Source organism: Berghia stephanieae, chromosome 2, assembly GCF_034508935.2.
Source record: "Berghia stephanieae isolate SIO BIC M18660-M18661 chromosome 2, UCSD_Bste_1.3, whole genome shotgun sequence".
Taxonomy (NCBI): Eukaryota; Metazoa; Mollusca; class Gastropoda; order Nudibranchia; family Aeolidiidae; genus Berghia; species Berghia stephanieae.
This window is the reverse complement of record NC_088361.1, coordinates 98,055,141-98,075,878: the sequence shown is the minus strand read 5'-3', so window position 1 is coordinate 98,075,878 and position 20,738 is coordinate 98,055,141. Positions and strand designations below refer to the sequence as shown.

Sequence of the window (20,738 nt, the reverse complement as noted above, 5' to 3'; positions counted from 1 at the left end):
AATAATAATAATAATAATAATAATAATAATAATAATAATAATAATAATAATAATAATAATAATAATAATAATAATAATAATAATAATAATAATAATTCGGGGGGCGAAGTGGCCGAGTGGTTAAGGCATTGCACTGTGGCCCGGAAGGTCTCTGGTTCGAGCTCCGCTTCAAGCACTTTGTTTTGTTTTTTTCTTGAGCAAGATTATTAACCCCCAATTTGCTCACTTGGACAACATGGGTGATTCCTGTTGACATCAGACATCTTGTTTGATGAAATATCTAGATTCCTTCATGGAATGCCTAGGCGACGATATCTTGCGATGTCGTGGCGGAAGGGCATAAAAAATTATCATAATAATAATAATAATAATAATAATAATAATAATAAATAATAATAATAATAATAATAATAATAATAATAATAATAATAATGAATAATAATAATAATAATTATAATAATAATAATAATAATAATAATAATAATAATAATAATAATAATAATAATAATAATAATAATAATAATAATAATAATAATAATAATAATAATAATAATAATAATAATAGCCACACATATAATTGTTTACCTCTTCGCCAACATCCCGAGGGGGCCCAAAGCAAGTCAAAGATAATTTCACTCTAGGACATGGACAGAAATCCACATGTATGGAGATAGGGAGGGGGTGGGGGTGGGGAGAGAATATTACATATGGATAGAGGACGCAGCCAACCAAGGTAGGCCAAACTATAGTCTGTTTTGTTTTGTTTTAAGTGTTTTATGGCGTTTGCGACACATTTAGATCACATCAGCGCCAGTAAAATGGATAGTCTAAAAATTATAGCATTACAATTAAATTCCCCAAGAAAAAGTCAGACAAAAGAAAATTGGTTCAGATAGGGAACAGATGTCGATTCCAAAAAGCATACCTTCAGTTTACTTAGGTTGAGATCAATTAAAAATCTCGCCCAGACACCAGCACATGATCCCATTAAGCTAGAGTAATACACTCAAATAAATATTTACAAGTTATGTTTAAAAAAACTATCAGTATATACCAAAAAGATGATTTGCAAAAATAAATATATATGTCACCTCTCAAAACTAATACTAAACATTTGACTGTTTCCCTCTCAGCCAAGGGGCGGGACAAAAACCAAGTTATCCTAATCCAAGAAAAGGACAGAACACAACTCAGAAAACAGATAGAAGGGAATAGAAGTAGAAGACACAGCAAGTGACCTCCTGTTCACTAATGAGGTCAAAAGACCCCATCGAATAGGCCAAAAACCCAACTGACAAATCTCGCTCATCCTTGAATAGCATAGCTATAGATTCGAAATCACGCCTATTTCAGGCCCGATTGTGAATAAATGACATTGAAAGATATAATATATTTCATGAAATGTTCATCTTTATTTTCATTAACAAAAATGAAAACGTGAGTTTCTTAAAAAAGGTAAAGTGAGCCCACTTACAAAATAAATAAATCTATTTCAAAAATAATTATAAGAATATCACAGTTCAAAACAAGCAGTAAATGTAATAAAAATAACAAATTAAATTGTTGATAAATTAAAATAAAGCACTGTGAAAACGGCACCATTTACAATGCACAAGACAACAAGGCCTTAATTAAAAACAAATCAGATTTGCTTTCCACTTATAAAAAAAACCAAATGACTGTACACATAAAACAACTGCATCCGCCATTTTAGTAAGATATGCAACCACTCCTACATGCAAGAATGTATATTAGTTTGAAAGCATAATTTATCATATAGGATGCGTTATAAATGCTGTACGAATTGACATTACATATTTCAATATTTCATGCATCAAAAATCAATATAATTAAAATGCAAAATCTTTTTAACTAATAACAGTTTACAAAAAAGATAACATTAGAAACATACTATTAAGATAAATATTTGAATGCATCATAAAAACAATTAAAAATTCATCCCATGGTTAACATAATTTGTTTTACGAAAACATGAAGGGGACAAATAATATTAATACAACAAGATGTCAGAGGGAAATTTTTTTTCTAAACTTCATGGTCACATTGAACGTAACTCTCAAAACATTGGTGTCATTTCATTCATTGAATATACATTTCTTGGTGCTAAAAGACATGTTTCAAAAGCACCGTTAAATTTACGATAAAAAATAAATGGTGAAAAGGAAAATAGAGATTGAAAACAAAAAGAGAAAGACATTTTTAAAAAAAAGAGAAAGATTTTTTTAAAACATATTATGCCAGTTCATGAAAATTCGAATAATACACAGCGAATTTCATATTTCTTTATATCAATTATTAACAAAAATAATAAATTGAAATCTTTCATAGACCATCTTTTATTTCTCTCTCTTCTCATGTAAAGGTTGACGGATTCAATTTGCTTCAAGTTGACAAGACACTAAATTCTGGAAAGGAGAGAGGAGGTGGTGTTTGTATATATACTTAAACAAAAAATGTACTCACGAAAATAACACACATGTATGTAAAAGAAACACTTTGCACGGCTGATGTTGGAACTTTTATTCCTCATTGTATGACCCTATTATTAGTCAAGGGAATTTATGAGCGTCATTTTCAACGTTGTGTATATTCTATCCAGTGCCAACTTTGGGAATGCAAAAGAAATTATTTCTAACTGTATACATGATAATGAGACTACACACCCAGACTCAATACACATTGTAATGGGTGATTTTAACAAATGTAATATAAGCACAGTATGTCCTAAATATCAACATAATGTGTCACTGCCAACAAGGCATAACAACATTCTTGACATGTGTTATGGAAATGTCAATAACGGCTATAAAAGTACCCAACTTCCACTGCTGGGAGACTCGGACCACAACAATATACTAATAACTCAAAAATACAAACCAAAGTTGAAGACGGCAACATCAACATCATGGTTGGTGAACATCTGCTCAGACTGAGACAACGGACTGGGAGGTGTATTTAAGCAATACTGATGACATAAATGATCTCACTGACACTGTAACATCAGATATAAAATTTTGTAAAGATTTGTTTATTCCATGATCCAAGTAAGACCGTGACATGCTACTCAAATAATAAACTTTGGGTATCGTGTGAGATGAAGGAATTGCTCAATTTAAAAAAAGTGAGCTTTTTTCGGAAAGATAACAAAGAGCAAATGAAGGAAATAAATCAAAAATTTTAAAAACACAATTAGAGAATGTAAAAATACATCCAAAATCAAAATTGAACAATCCTTATCCTCCAATGACTCGTGCACCACATGGTCTCATCTGAAAATAAAAGTCACTGGCTACGTCACTAAAAGGCAATCCCTTTGTTTCGTTAATGAACTGAACTATGCTAATGATCTTAATTATCATTACTCAAGATTTGATTGTTTTGATTTCTCAAATGAATGTAAAGACCCTGAACACTTACTTATTACTACAAAATAGTAACCCGTATAATTTGTTAACATTTTATGAACATGAAGTCACTATTTCTTTTATAAAATTAAATGTCAGCAAATCATGAGGGCCGATATAAGCTTAGTGGTAAATTTTTTAAAACTTGTTGTAACCAAGTGGCTTATGTTTTTACATATATTTTTAACATGTCACTTTCTCTTAACATAATACCTGATTTGAGGAAGACCTCTGAAATTATCCCTGTTCCGAAGAAAAAGAATATTAATTGTTTAAATGACCTTATATCAGTGGCATTAACACCAATAGTTATGAAAGTGTTTGAGAGGTTCGTTTAACGATTTCTTTTAAATGAAGTAATGGGTAAGCTAGATTCACATCAGTTTGCCTATGAAGGAGGTAGAAGTGTAGAGGGCGCCTATGTCGTATTTGTAAATAACATCCTAAAACACCTTGAAGAAAGAAGATCATATGCACGGTTCCTTTTTATTGACTTCTCTTCTGAATTCAATACAATTCAATCACATATTATGAAAAAAAAGCTTTTAGATTTAAATGTGAGAAACAGCATCATAGCTTGGATTAAAAATTTTTTTTAACAAATAGAGTTCAGTATGTAAAACCAAATGACACCTTTTCTAGTCAAAAGACATTAAACACGGGAGCCCCTCAAGGTTGTGCTTCGTCACCAACCCTCTATACCCTCAACACAAATGACTACAGGGCTTACTATGATAATACAAAAATTATTGATTGCAGACAATTCGGTTATTCAAGTTTTATTCGAAACTCTGCTTACTTTGAGGAGGTGGCAAAATTTGTAAACTGGTGTAAGGATAATTTTCTATTACCTAATGTTAAAAAAACAAAAGAGAGGATAATTGGGGGGGGGGGGATGAAATTGAAATGTTTGAAATACAATGTTTACCTTGAAATTTTATGAAGGTATGAAGAGCTATTATATCTTTGGGAAAACATGTTTTATTAGACATATCTCAAAAGTACTTCCAGTGACATGTGAATCACTTCCCTCACATATGCTTACATCCAAAGTCTTTAAATAGATGTGATTTTTAATATATACATTGATTTATTGTTTTTAAAAAATATAAAATGTGAAATCTTGATAACAAGGCAGTAAAATTATGAGACAATGAGGAATTGGCATGACAACCTATTGGATTCATAACAAAATTATTTAACTCCTTACAAGCACAGTATGATTTTTCTTTAACCTGCCATCAAATCTTACCATTTTAACCAAAAGTGAGGTATAATCGACGAGACCCAGGCTTCAATAAGAGCGACTTGGAAGCCCATTTTGCATGGCTATTACTGCTCTCTTGATGAAAGCGGATGTGCAATTCTAACTAGATAACTAATGGAAGAAATTATGACTTGAAAGTAAATCAGTCTTGTCAGTAAAGAGTTAAACGTAGTAATCTCACCAATAATAACATTCTTTATCAACCTTAGATCCGTAGCAAAAAAACATCCCTTAATGATCTGTCAAAGGGTTTGAGTTGAAAACATTTTATTTCATTAAAGTAAGAAAAAAAAGTTTTCTATTCAAATAGTACTAAATTTGGCAGTTTAAACTTAACAAAAAGTATTTCCATGGGAGTATAATCAATAATTCCCCGTGTGGTGTCCGGGGTCCCTCAACTGAGAGGGTCAAGAATAGCCCAACGCCAAGCCAGCGTGTCGTAAAAGGCGACTAATGGTGTGTGATTCCCCCATCTTTGAGTCACCTGGTCCTCCAGGTTGGGGGTTGGCAAAGGGTTAACACCCCTTTCCGTTAAACTCAAACCGTTACAGAAACACAGACAGACAAACTAAATCCTTTTTTTAGCTTGGGCGACCGAAGAGTTTCTGGAATTACAGAATTTATGAAGGACAACAGACAAAGCCGAAAGGACTCTGCTGACCCGATGACGTCTTCGCCAAACAAGCAGCTTCGAATTGCGTCGTGGAACGTTCGCACCATGTATGAAGCAGGAAAAAGCTCTCAAGTTGTGACTGAGATGAGAAGATACAGGCTGCATATACTTGGAGTAAGCGAAACCCACTGGATACAATCCGGACAGAAACACCTCAAGTCTGGGGAGAAGATTTTATATTCAGGGAGAGGGGACGGGATTCATACACAGGGAGTAGGAATAATTCTAAGCAAGTTTGCCCAGAAGTCACTGAGAGGATGGGAACAATGCGGAGAAAGGATCATCATGGCGTCTTTTACAACACGGAGTAAGAAGATCAGCATGAACATTGTACAGATCTATGCCCCAACAAATGATGCAACAGATGAGGACAAAGATACATTTTATGGTCTGCTACAACAAGTCATTGACAAGTTGCCAAGGAAAGACATCAACATATTGATGGGAGATGCTAATGCAAAAGTGGGACAGGATAACGTAGGCTATGAAGGTATCATGGGACGTCATGGCATGGGAAAAATGAATGATAATGGAGAGAGATTTGCAAATTTCTGTGCATTCAACAGCTTGGTGATTGGAGGATCAGTGTTCCCCCATAAGAGGATCCACAAAGCAACTTGGGTCTCACCAGATGGTGTGACAGAGAATCAGATTGATCATTTTTGTATCTCTCGTAGATTCAGACGTTCATTGGAAGATGTGACAGTACGGAGAGGGGCAGATGTTGGATCAGACCACCACCTGCTATTGGCAAAGCTTAAGCTCCGACTCAGAAAACACGGGGCCAGATCACATACAAGAAGAAAATTCGAGGTGAATGCACTTGATGGGGAAAAGAATGAGGAATTCAAACTACAATTGAGTAATAGATTCCAACCTCTTACTGAGCTCGAGGAGGACATAGATGTAGAGTCACATTGGGCAAAGATCAAGGAAGTCTACATAACAACTTGCCACGAGGTATTGGGGGTAAAGAAATCGGAACATAAAGAATGGATAAGTCCAACCACCTTGGACCTTATTGAAAAGAGGAGAACAAGGAAGGAACAAGTGAATGCAAGCCGAACAAGGGCTTCAAGACTGGATGCACAAGAGCAGTATCGAGCCATAGCTAAGGAAGTCAAAAGATCTGTGAAGAAAGACAAGGAAGCATTCATGAACAGACTTGCAGAGAAAGCAGAAGCAGCAGCGACTGGAGGACACATGAGGATCCTTTATCAAACTACCAAGACACTTGCTGGAAAATATGGGAAACCAGAGGTACCAGTCAAAGACAAAGATGGGAAAACTATTTTTGGAAAAGAGGCTCAATCTGAACGATGGAGGGAACATTTCAACTGCCTTCTGAACAGACCACCACCAGACAACCAGCCAGAAATTTTGCCTGCAAGGAATGAGCTACCAATTAGCTGTGATCCACCATCGATAGCAGAGATTGTGGGTGCCATTAACAAGATGAAAAGGGGGAAAGCTGCTGGACCAGACCAGATTCCACCGGAGGCTCTAAAAGTTGATGCGAAAAGAAATGCTGAGGCCCTGCACCCACTATTTGAGAGAATCTGGAATGACGGGATATTCCCAAAGGATTGGAAGGAAGGACATCTTATCAAGCTTCCAAAGAAAGGGGACCTCAGTAATTGTAATAATTATCGAGGCATCACTCTTCTTTCTATCCCAGGAAAGGTTTTCAACCGTATTATTTTAGAGAGAATTAAGAATGCAACAGATGCTAAACTGCGGGACGAACAGGCAGGTTTTCGGAAAAACCGTTCAACCACCGACCAGATTGCCTCTCTGCGAGTCATAGTAGAACAGTCTATAGAATGGAACTCTCCTCTTATTGTCAACTTTCTGGATTACGAGAAGGCTTTCGACAGTATTGACAGAGCAACATTGTGGAAAATTCTGGCACATTATGGACTCCCTGAAAAGATAGTAAACCTCATTAAGGAAATGTATGAAGGATCAAGTTGCAGGGTTGTACATGAAGATCAGCTTACTGACAGCTTTGAAATTAAGACTGGTGTCAAGCAGGGATGCTTGCTCTCTCCATTCCTGTTCATCCTTGCCATTGATTGGCTAATGAAGGAAACCTCCAAAGGGAGAAGAAATGGGATACAGTGGACCCCTGGACACAGTTGGATGATCTGGATTTTGCAGATGATCTGGCTCTTTTGTCCCACACCCAGGACCAGATGCAAGCAAAAACCACAATTATAAACAGCCTGTCGGAATCAATTGGTCTAAGAATTCACCCTGCAAAGTCAAAGGTCTTGAGGATAGGTACGCGTCAAAGGGAGCAGATCAAAGTAAAAGATCAGGAACTCGAAGATATAGACACTTTCTGCTATCTCGGAAGTATAATTGACAAGGATGGGGGCACGGAAGCAGAGGTGAAAGCACGAATAGGAAAGGCACAGGCTGCATTCACATCTTTGAACAGAGTTTGGAGAACTAAAGATATCTCCCTTCAACTAAAGCTAAGACTTTTCAACTCAAACGTGAAGTCTGTCCTACTGTATGGATGTGAAACTTGGAACGCATCACAGGCATGTATAAGGAGGGTACAGATTTTCGTAAACAGGTGCATGCGTAAGCTACTCAGAATAAAATGGATGGATAGAATAAAAAAATGAAGAAGTATGGAAAATAACACAGCAGAAACCAGTGGGAGAGGATATAGGAAGAAGACGATGGAGGTGGATTGGACACACGCTTAGAAAGAATGACTCAACTATAACAAAGAAAGTATTGGACTGGAACCCTCAGGGCAGAAGATCAAGGGGAAGGCCACGAGGAACATGGAGAAGAATTAAAGAAGCTGATATACAGAGAAGTGGTAAGACCTGGAATGAGATAAAAAAGTTGGCTCAGGATAGAGAAGGATGGAAACTGTTTGTCTGTGGCCTATACCCTGACCCAGGGTGAAAAAGGCAATGATGATGATGATAATCAATAATAAAAAAAAACAAAAACAATAAGGTTCCTATATCATTAAAAAATATTAGAAAATTTGTTTTTAGAAATTATTCGCATTGTTTATTTTAAATGAGACAGATTTTCGATCACTAGAAAAATATAATGTAAAATTTCGTACCCTATACAAATATATAGTTTGCCATTAAAAATACATCATTTGGAACAGGTGACAAATAAACATACAATTTAAAGAATTTCCATAATTTTTATCTAAAATCTATCGATTATCTGTGATTTTTAAAAAAACAGCTCACATATTTTTTTTCAGCTTCGTTTATAGATATATATTTTTGTTTTGTTATATTTTGATTCGTTTTAACATGGTAAATTAAGCAGAGATGGCGATGTTATTTTGCCCAAGAGCTAAGCTTTGTTTTGAAGGTTCCATTTTTGCTTGATAAGTAAGAAGATGTTGACAATGGTCGATCCTGAGCTGATAGACTGGGTTTTCCTTTTAAGTAGTTCGGCTCCACCACAATGTTAGGGACTAGGCGTTTGTTGGAGCGCATCATTGTAGTTGGTGCTGACACTGCACGATTGTTTGGAGCAAATTTTTGTCTGTATGCTTCATGCACTGTGTGAGGTCGACCTATAATAAAATAGAATATTGATAATAACAGGGTGTCTACAGTGAGGTGTTAAATTTTCACTTATATTTTGACCATATACTTGAAGCAAATAAAAAATAATATTAGATACATTAGGTAGCATATTTTTTTTTTCATAAAACTTGAACAGAGTCATTGCTAAACTATATTAAATTTTACTAGAGACTAAATAGGAAAATGTTGGTAAATCATTACAAAACACATTATGTGTATGATTATTCCTGTAGGTACATAGGCACATGACAATTGGATGATGCATTTCATATAATATTAAAGAATGACAATTCCCATTACATAACAGATTAAAGATAGACTATACACATTCCGTATCAGATTTAAGAACGACACAATACTATACTATATTATTACCTTTCAGGTTGAGGGGAGTAACAACTGGTCGCCCTCCATTTATTTCCAAACTAAATTGAAAAGAAAAGAAAATCAACAAAATGTGAAATGAAAAAGGGATGCCACAATGTCAAATAATTATCTCAATTTAGGTGATATGCTACAGATACAGACTGAAACAGTTGTAGTTTCATTCGCAGAATAAATAAAATGTGAATATGGAAAAATTTTGCTTCATCATAAACATACATCAAAATAGTCATTCAACGCGTTCTGGTTTCTATCATGTGAGTTGGATTTACCGATGACCTTCCTGAGGATTCTCTTCTATAAATTATTCTTTTATTTGATCTTGAAGTAGATTAATCTTCAAAATCACTACAGGGTCTACTCAGAGGCCAAGTACAAAAAAAATCAAATTTATTGCGGGTCAAATCGGCTTTGTTTCCCTGGGTCAGGTTGAGCTACAGTCCCCCAAATTAAACACAAGGCAAGCCTATGAGAATTTTTCCTTTGGCTGTTTTCAAGTGGAACCAAAAATGTTGAGACGGCATCAGAGGTTAAGCCTACTTTGGACTGATTACTAGCTAAGCTTAATGATTTAATTGGTGGCAGTTTTTGATTGTCAAAGTGTCTACTTTCATTCTTATATGTTTATGTTGCTGACAAATGAGATCTTATCAGATCAAAAATGAAACCAGTCACTATTCTGAACTTGCAACATAAGAAAAAGTATAAACAAGCTCACCATTGTGTCGGTAGGCCTATCACTGTTGCTTGTTTGAAGTCAGAGATGAACTCTTTATTGATGCGAGGGTCCACTCCAATATTATTCATAATTTTGTTGTAGAGGCCAGGCATATTACGACAAAGGGAGAATAATAAGCGGAATGCAGTCTTGTTGAAAGTCATGTAGCCAAGAGTAACAGCAGCACCATTTCTGACCTTGAAAAATAGATAAAGTTGTTGAGCAATTAATTCAATTTTCAATAGTATCAGTAAAACGGTTTTATTCACAATGATCATGGAGACAGCACTATTTTTCATATTTTCACAAATCATCTATATCTTTGAAAACTAATAGAATGTTATAATGTAACATATGGAAAGCTGTTTATGATGAAAAAAATTACAAGGTAATAAAACTTACATTCAAGGGAAGCATATAGAGCAGAATGCGTTATTTGGTGGAATAATAGCCAGATAATTTGTACAGATAAAGAAGGCTAATTTATTGTCACTTATTTGGATTCTGATAATTCTCAACTTGTTTCAACTAATCATAACAGGGAGCATGCTTTACACTAGGCCATAATAAACACTTACAAGATCATTGTTGGAATCCAGTTTTTTGACCAAGTAGTCCAAAGCTCCTGTAGTAACCATCGCATCCGTGAGACCAGCTCGAGTATGGGCCAAGGATGAAAGAAGACTGCAGGATAAAACTACCACTTTGTCTTCCTCTGATAAAAGTTTATTCACCAGTACTGTGATTCCTTCTGCTGTCAGGCTAACTTGGTCTCTGTCCGTAATCACTCGAGCTAAGACAACCATCTGAAAGTTTTGAGATTTTAACCAGATTTGTTGACAATAATCTCTATGCATATCTAAGTAAAACTACACAATTTTATTTTAAACATTCTCATTATCAACATGCTTTTCGGATGATAAGATTAAGTAATCAAAATTGGATACATTATCATTCTTTTTCAAAACCAAAAAAAAAATATATATATCTACCAACAATAAGAAATTGAATAGAAACTTCAATTTAATGAACGAACACAGATAATGTTGACGTTTCTGGCTTCCTCTTTATCAACAAAACATGATGAATGAATCACTAAAGACGAATAAACAAAACAATCGTTTTATTTATTCGCCTTAACAACGCCATTCCCACATCTCTCATTCGTCTTTAGTGTTTCATTCATCATGTTTTGTTAATAAGAGGGAAACCTGAAACGTCCACATTATCTGTCTTCATTCAATAAATTGAAGAGTCTTTTCAATTTCCTATTGCTAATAGATACATCAACGTGGAACTAGTGAGCCAAGCTGTGTGTCATTTGCCTCTGGATTATTTAAGACAACAGTTTTTTTCTCTGACCTCAGACTCTGTACTTTTAAAAATTCCTATTATAAATAGCTTTAAAACAGAGGTGCATCTTTAAATTAACTCAAAATGAGCTAAAAAGTGCATTAAACTAAAAACAAATTACTGATCTGAGTACCAGAAATGAATGTGTCTATTAAATGCATTAAAATGTTAGAATGTATTACTTTTATCATACACATAAAAAAGGATGCTCTCATTGATTTTTAACGATTCATAATTCACCTGGAAAGCAGCGTAACATTGATAAAACTCATCAGGAGACCGTAAGAATTTGTCAAACATAGAAAATTTGACGCCCCCTGCCTCACGGATTGCATACTGTTGTGGAGTATTGTTGAAGGCAAATATTGTCAGAGCCATACCTGCTCGCAAGCAAATTTCCTGTGGTAAATAAAAAGCAGTAAAAATTATAAATCCTGTCATAGGAAAGACTGAAATATAATTTATTATTCCAAAAAACATTTGTCAAATCGATCGAGAAAGAGTCTAATATTTTTAAAACAGTATTGCACTATAGTTCACAGAGTATATTAAGCTTGTATTGGATGTTAGATGTGGAAAATGCTATGTCATAATCATACAACAAATAATGCTATTACTGCAGCACTATTACTGCTACCACTACTACTACTACTACTACTACTACTACTACTACTACTACTACTACTACTACTACTGCTACTACTACTACTACTACTACTACTACTACTACTACTACTACTACTACTACCACTACTACTACTACTACTACTACTACTACTACTACTACTACTACTACTACTACTATAACTACTATTACTACCACTAGTACTACTTTTATTATTATTACTACTATTATTAGAACCACTGTTACCTTTATCATTAAATACATTTTTTAAAAAAAGGTTTAAATGACAGAGTTGATACAACCATCTCAAAGCAGAAATCTAATAATCTCAATAAATTTAATTACCTCATCTCTTGATTTAAGAAGACTCAAAAGAACATTGAATCTGAAAGATGACTCCTCTTCCAACTTTTCTTGATTCTCCTTGTTGCTGAGCATGACACAGCCTAAAGATATGGATACTTCAACTTTGACTTCATCATTTGGCGGATTCAATAAGAGATTCACCAAAACAGGGATTCCGCCCTCCTCTGCAATTTTTCTCTGCGTAACTTTATTGTTCCTGTAGGCAACACCTGTTTTAAAAGATTCAACACACATGCTTTAACAACAACGAAAAAAAAAACCCATTTATTTATTTTATAAATTCTTTTTTATCTAAATATACTTGCACCATCGCAGTTTTCCGTAGTCACTGATTTATAATATACTTCCACAGTTTTACTCAATTGAATGTTGTCACTTGATTTGTATTATGAGGAAAATTCTCAAAATGGTTTTGAAAACATGATTTTTAAAATGATGGTTTCAACACAAATCTATAATCATAAACCTGTAAGGTATCAATTCTCACTTTCTTCATTTTGAGAGTTTATACTGTACTCTATGAAATGATGGAAACATCCAGAGGGTATAAATATTTTACATTTCAAAGAGAACGAAAATTAAAACAACTCTCACCAACACACAAAATGCCAATGACTTTGATGACCATTAGGAGCACCTTTTCTGATGTTTTAGGTGAGCGTAAAAGTCGAACTAATTGCTGAAAAGCGTCTGCTGCAGCTAGGTTATTCTGATTTGACATATTTTCTGATCCCAGAGCGATGGCAGTCATACAACCTGAATGACGAACAAACATAAATATCAAAAATATGTCATATAGCTAACCACCATTAACTTTGATAAATAATGTCATTTCATCTTTGTTATATATTTTTTGCCATTAAAAACAAGTTGACCAATTTAAATCTCCCTTAAGCTGTATATGGTTAGCTGACTAAAATCATTACAATGGTGAACTATGTGAACCAAACATAAATACCATGAAACTCACTTATTTTGATATCTCAAGACAGTAAAATCATGTCAATTTAAGTAATTGTTGTAGCAGAACAACCAATTAAACATATAAATACAGTGTAGCAATTTACTTTGAGGACCATAGTGTGTTGGTCGAATAAACCTCTTGTGAGCTCAGTAGCATAAAAATAAACATTTTGTCCAAAATGTTTGATACTGATACCGTGTTTAATCAATGTGTGTTTGGTAAATATTAAGACTGGTAATTTATTTATGTGATCCTATATAATACCAGTTGTGCTGACTCAAAGCATTGTATCCAACAACATTGGCAATATTTATTTAATCAATTAAGATCACACTCACAGTCAATGATCGTCTGAGGGTGAAGGGGTTGTATGGTTGGTAATTAACACCCTCCAGCAGTGTGCCTGCATACACTTAACACAGCTACTCTCCTCCTCTTTCACAATGCTATGATGTCATTCTTGCTCTTTTGCAATGTCCGTCAGGTGCATTGAGGTGATAATAATCGGAATCCCCTTTATAGCTTTTGATTTTATCAGAGATTTGGTAACAAAGGTAAAGAATGGAACAATTGAAACATCACTTGGATATTAACTTCAACCGACTTGACTTTTTCTAGACTGTCCTGTTTGTACATTCACTGAATATTTAAGCATGTTAAAATCTAGTGAAAGTAAAATTCCTTATTTTAAAACTATGTATAAATCACAAGTCATACCAACATAGACCAGCTTTTCAGTGGGCTCCAACAACATCTGAATTATATGTGGAATTGTGATTCGCTCGGCAATGTATTTTTGTTGAGTTTTTGTAGCTCCAGCTAAAGCCCAGAGCGAGCAAGCCCCTTGTTCCCTGACTTCAACATGAACATTCTGTAAAAAAAAAGCAATTAAAAAAAAAAAATTAATTACCAAACATGATTTTTAACTGAGTTACAACACCATTCCAGTGACGTTCTGCCTATTGTGTAACTATGATTATCCAAGTCAAAAGTGGGTCAAGAATAAAACAAATAGGAAGATTTTGAAAGTTTAGTTTTAATTTATTTTTTTTTAGGTGAGAATGAAATAAGTACATTGGTAATCGGTTGTTTTTTTTTTGTTTATGTTCTACTTTGTTTTGTTTTACATTTTTGATATTGCTTTGTAATTTATTTCCATTGACTAAAAGTACCTTAAGAAGACGAATCAGAGCCTTTGGGGCATCCAATTCCAAAAACCTCTTTTGACTAGCTGGATTACTGAGAGCCAGAGATTCCAGAGCACTGGCTGCTTTCACTTGAACTGTGGTGCTGCGACTGATCCTTATGAGCTCCACCAATGGCCTAGTGATTTAAAAAATTTCGTCAAGTCGAAACATTTAATGAAGTATATTGACTTGTTGCTTCACCTTTTTTTTATAATTCTTCTTAATGATTCCAATCTTTATAATTCATAACATATTCATGAATAGTTTTCTTTGAGGTAAGGTGATGGGGGTCAGGAGGGGGGGGGGGGTCAGGGGATGTAAGCTCGAACTGAGAAGACACATAAGAGCTGAGATTTAACATGCTTACAATTGGAGCATTATGTTTTTCTTCTCTGTTTTATTCTCAATTAACATAGAGATCAACAAGCACTATTATGCTAATAAAACAAAAAACATATTTCATTAAAAGCTTTAAAGAGAGATTTTCATGGAATGGGTCTTTAGAAAGCGCAGTGAGATGCAATAAGCTACAAATTTCAACTTATTCATTAGTAATAAAACAAATGCGCATGAAATATGACAATTAGGATAGTAAACACAGCATGGAGTTTGGGCTAAGGCTAAACAGTAACGGATAAGTCTATATACTTAGATGGGGTGATACTAAGCTGACAGGACATAAGGACTTCAGTCTCATAACCAAGCGAATGCTTTGTTTTGTTTACATTCCAAGATCTCTTTACTTACAAAAAGGACATGTTAAATATTTCGCTGAGTTCTATCTATTTTTTTCAGTTATATATTTATGTTTTCATTGTTGTTGTTGTTGGCAGATGAAGGGTTTTGATCCCGAAATGTTCCAAGTTTGGTATTTTGTTCTTTTTTTTAAGCTGTTATCTTCATTTTTTGTTTATTGCTTTACACATAGATGTAGTGTGTTTGAGAAAAGCTCACCAGTAATAGCAAACAACTCTAGTGACCAACATGAAAAGGTTTATGTATCCATTGCTTATTGGTTAGAAAAAGTTGAGTGAGTACTATTCAATCTATGGCTGTCGATAATTGACAGCAATGGTTGGTTGACATCAACATTCTACATATAGTGTTAGTAAGGTCTTCAATGATCATGAGAAATCAACAATATTCTTGAATAGAAAGACATGCTTGGTTGTAAAATATTTCACTATTATGTAGTAGTTTAATCACTGTGTATAAGTAAGCGTGGGGAGTCGCGAGTAAGATTCATTCATCAATCTCCAACACTTCATTATTCATGTGAATGTTTACTTTTAGTAAATTATTTTCTTGATTGTAAATTGTTTTTATTTTGTGTTATCAGTATTGTGATCTCCGAACTATTGTTGTTAATAAAAAGGTGTATTTCTTAAGGACTTCCTTGTAATGATTTAATCTGTTCCAACCAACAGAATATTTGTATGGAATAGGGATCAAATGAATAAAAGGTGGTCTCGACTTTCATAAACGTTGTTACATAAACTGGCAACTGTGTACGTAAAATTGAATGCCTTATAGAGATACCAGTACATCAATACCAAATAAAGCCAGGGGATCAAAATTTTAATTTTTTCCTCTCTAACTTTGACAGTCATCTTTATTGATTGTTCCAAATACATTCTGATTATGTAATATCTAGCCTCTGGTAACAAGCTTCTGAGAAATACTGAAACCTTTATAGATGCACCACAGACTATCAGGAAAGTACAGAGAAAGCCACAAATTGGAACATCCCTATTATGTAGAAACATTTCCAATTAATCGATTCCTCAAGTGGGCTCTATGATCTTATCAAGACTACAAACCTATCTATTGCATTGACTATAATTGATAGCAACACAGAGCATCCTTTTGCTTGTTTCTCCAAAATATTGTCTCTTCCATTTTTAACAATATTCAAAATTTAGTCGTGATGTTGGACCGAAGAGAATGAGTTACCATATCTAATGACCAACAACAATTTATACGGAATTGTGAAAACAACCCGATCCTAATAACAGGCAAAATAACTTGAAGACGCATAAATACTGTTTCATCATAAACTATGACGCATAATACAATTTTATTAAATGTAGCATGCTTCGTCACATTGACATATCATTGTTTTACAACCTGCACTCTCATTACTCATTTGTTACACCTAAAAAACTTTCATATAAAAGGGAATGGGTGATGATAAACTTTATGGCATTATTAGTTAACAGCCATATTTGTTCATTTGAAGCCATGGGATAATGCCATCCTTGTTCATCTTAATAGGGATATTTATCCTTTAGACTATTTGGACAGAAAAAATTATTAGAATCTTTAATGGTCTAAAATAATTGTAATTATCCAGTTTATGCTGGATAGAATAAAATCATATCAGGTACATATCATTCCAATTAAGCAGCTGTTCCGATATAGAGGTATTCCAATTACTGGCTTTGACTGTTCCATTTTTTTTTCTTTTGGATATACACATCGACAGTAATACAAAATTTGACTGGATTAATCAATACATTTGAAAAAGAGGAAGAAGGCAGAAGCAATCTTATGGTCCGTTTCACCCAACAGATTAACTTCTAGCTCCATGTAACTTTTATTCTATCCTCACGATTAATCTTTTCAAAATAGAGAGCCCCATAATAAGATTTGAATGATGAAACAAACTAAAATATGACCAGCCATCTTACTCAGGTATTGTGGCAGGGTGAACCCGATGCCAATGATTTAATTTTAAGTTTAAAATGATAAAACTGGGATCAAAATTTCATGTTTTCATTTTAGAAATGCAGTTTTGAGGAAAAAGAATGTGGTATTGAGGAAGTAAAAAGCAGTTATTGAATTTTCTGCAAACAAAGTTTGATTTAACATTCTTGCTGTGATGGCAGTGTAACTTGATCTTCAAATAAACTTGAGTTGCACAATTGTAACTGTTGTCCTTCATGACAGCAATAAGGATTGCAACTATAATAAGAAACATTATCAAAGAAATTATGATTTGAAAGAAATTTGGAATGAACTGAATTTAGCTTTAATTGTCTTACTCAATTCTATTATCTTGTTCATCCTGAAATAATATCAGATTGAAGGGGTGGGTTATTTTTGTGTATCTTTATAACTACCAAGATCAAACACCTACTTGTGGGCTCCTTCTTGCATGACAGCATTCTGATTCTCTGTATTTTTGGCAGTGACAGCCGATAATGCTGCGGCAGCTCCTGCTTGTAGATCATCTAGTAAATTTTAGAAAATCATGAGTAGAGGATTATAGCTGTAGCTGATAATCAGAATGATAGTCTAAGTGTATCGGTTGATTAATAATTATCAAATTGAATGTAAAGAATGTACCTCTGTTATTGACTTTCAACCAGAGACAAATAAATTGTAAGCATTGTTTCCACCAAGATTATAATTTTAGCAAACTGTTTAATATTAACAGTGTCTATCTCTATTCAATGAAAAAGAAAAATTTGTACTTAATTAATTTTCAATTTTCCACTATTTTACATTCGATCAAGAATAAACATATTTGAGTGAAAATATAAATAATAGTTTGGAAATTTACCTGAAGACACTTCCAGGAACTCAACGAGTGGCTCCAAACCGCCACACTCAGCCACAGCATATTGATTATCAGGATTTCCATTGCAAAGGACTCGAATGGCATTGACAGCATTCACCAGAACATCCTCTAGTTCCGAATCAAGAAGATGAACCAAAGGTGCAATGCCCCCATTATCAGCAATCATGCTCTTATTTGGGGATAGACAGATTAACATAGATTGTATTGTAAAGTCAGTTATTAGAGATGAAACACACCCGCAAGTCAATGTCAAGCAGTATAATCGAGTTTGGCATGATTTAAACTACAAGTTTTGCTGATACTGGCTAAGTGATAATCCAATAAAATCTAAATAATTGTTTTAAAGGTATTCTAATTGCATACATTGACATCACAAAAATCATGTCTAACACAAAGAAAGGAATGATGTTAAGGAGTGAAGAAAAAGCAATAATAATAATAATAATAATAATAATAATAATAATAATAATAATAATAATAATAATAATAATAATAATAATAATAATAATAATAATACTTCATTAGACTACTTTTAAATAGATTAAAACATTCTCGACATTTTGCTTCGAATCCAACTTTGATGCTCCATGATCACATAAAAATATTTATCCGAATTGAATTAAAATCGGAGAGTTGTAAAAAGAACGTTTTTTTTTAAATTTTTATCCATTGCAAAGAGTTATCTCCCTTATATTTATTGTTATCACCATATGATGTCGGCAATCTCTTCAGTACAAATATTTTCCTCACTAAAATAAAACTGTATAATATAAAATTTACTTGCTTCGATATTATATATTTAAAAATTAGATCATATGTCTGAGCTTAATCATAGATCCACTTCATACAAATTTTAAACAGTCAGGTACATGATAAAGTTATGCAAAACTATTTCTGAATTACTATAAAGACAATTCGATGAAGTTAAAACTTTTTAATATAATCAATATTTGCAGAGGAAACACCAGGCAAACCTGTTGGTTTCCTCCTTTTGCGGGCAATTCTCAATTCATTATTATGCTAGGTATTCTTGAATCGAATGATCATGAGTGGAAGGATGGATTGGGCATTTCATACCGGGGTCTGCCTAGTCTAATAACCAAATTCATTAAGTAGCTACGAGCTACTCCAAACGGATTTTTCCAACCATATATACAGCAAATATATTCCCTGCTATGGAAAGGATACGTAATTCTAAGACTTTCTATAACACAATCATCAACATGATAGGGCAGTTAGTTCAAAAGTTATGCAAATTTGAACTTTGGACTTATTTGGTCGCATTTCAAATGGGCAAAAAATCCATTTTCCAATCCCACTGACATTATAATTTATAATCCCAAATCGCTCAAATATCTTGGACTTATACTACGCAACCTTGATAAACCCCTCTTTTTTTTTTTCTTCTTTTACGACTCTGACTATTAAAAATTTAGAAATTATTGCATTAAAAAAAAAACCCTAAAAAATCAAATTTACGCAATATTCGAATATGACCTAAAAATTGCAAAAATAACAAATTTTCAAAAATTCATAAAAAATTCAAATAAAACAACACATGATTAAATAAGACATGAATTAAAAGCCAAAAATAAGAACTATTGAATAAAATAAAATTAATTAAATGAAATTAATATCATCACCAAAATATTACTGATTCAAATTTGAAAGTTGAAACAATTGAGGAAAAACAAGAAATGTCGAGAATTTAAAGAAAATTAAAGAATACAGTTACAGACATTGAAAAACAGTAAAAGTGAAGCTTGTTATTAGTACTTATGAATAATGAATTTTTACAAATAAGATAGTAACATTTTAATTGCTTTGAACTCGAAATGTTGGAATTTCTCTGAAATAAGGTTTCGATCGCAACACAACTTTCACAGATAGAGTTCATAAGAAGGCTTTCAAATTTGGAGTGTTCGGTTAGTCAACAACATGAATTACACCAAACAATGAATCCGACTCAATTTTTGACACAAAAGAAAACAGAGGACGGGCTTCCATTGATATAATTTTAACAGCTAAAAAATACTACAAATTTGTTGGGTTTTTTCCTGGGACTTTAAATCTTTAAAATTATTTTTTTAAAACTTAACACCAGCAAACACAATTTAAGTTATACCAAAAGAAAGATCTTTCTTTCACCATTATTTTGGTACAACTTGTGAATAAATCCGATCATTGAGGTAGTTCAACCTCTGTGGAGAGTGCCAGAGGGGTAAAATTTGGCTATCAAAACACCATCAGTTCCGGTGAAAGGTGTCTACAGCGAATTAATTTGATCTGTATTTCCAGCAACACTAATCGAACAAATTTAATATGTTCAGAAAGAAAAAGAACACCACTTTTAAACTGTGCTAGAAATATGTCTCTAGCTCAACTATGAACTAATGTCAACAGTTTTAAAAGATTGATATTTCAAGAAGAATCTCCCGCTGGCAGCAAAATTGCATGGTTTGGAGTAGCTAGTTTGAATTGAATCTCAGCGTTTGCAGGGATATATGAAAGATTAAATTATGACATCAGCAAGCAGTGATTGATTTAGCATTAAATAAAGACTTGCCTCTTTTCATCGTTGAGCAATAATTTAGTAGTTGACATGATTCATT

General features: G+C 33.6%; 1 protein-coding gene across 4 annotated transcripts in view; it reads right to left on the bottom strand.

Moving 5' to 3' along the window:
* Nucleotides 1-1,392: 1,392 nt before the first annotated feature.
* The window catches only part of LOC144965998 (ankyrin and armadillo repeat-containing protein-like), a 39,739-nt gene continuing 20,393 nt past the window's right edge, over nucleotides 1,393-20,738 (bottom strand). For all 4 annotated transcript variants that reach the window (XM_078901975.1, XM_078901974.1, XM_078901976.1 and 1 more), the window contains 11 exons: nucleotides 18,109-18,295; nucleotides 17,683-17,776; nucleotides 14,529-14,679; nucleotides 14,074-14,227; nucleotides 12,987-13,148; nucleotides 12,372-12,601; nucleotides 11,642-11,800; nucleotides 10,627-10,854; nucleotides 10,049-10,245; nucleotides 9,322-9,371; nucleotides 1,393-8,933 (listed from right to left, as the gene is read on the bottom strand). In XM_078901975.1, the coding sequence (XP_078758101.1) occupies nucleotides 8,692-8,933; nucleotides 9,322-9,371; nucleotides 10,049-10,245; nucleotides 10,627-10,854; nucleotides 11,642-11,800; nucleotides 12,372-12,601; nucleotides 12,987-13,148; nucleotides 14,074-14,227; nucleotides 14,529-14,679; nucleotides 17,683-17,776; nucleotides 18,109-18,295 (1,854 nt within the window). In that variant the 3' untranslated portion in view covers nucleotides 1,393-8,691. The remainder of the gene's footprint in view (nucleotides 8,934-9,321; nucleotides 9,372-10,048; nucleotides 10,246-10,626; nucleotides 10,855-11,641; nucleotides 11,801-12,371; nucleotides 12,602-12,986; nucleotides 13,149-14,073; nucleotides 14,228-14,528; nucleotides 14,680-17,682; nucleotides 17,777-18,108; nucleotides 18,296-20,738) is intronic.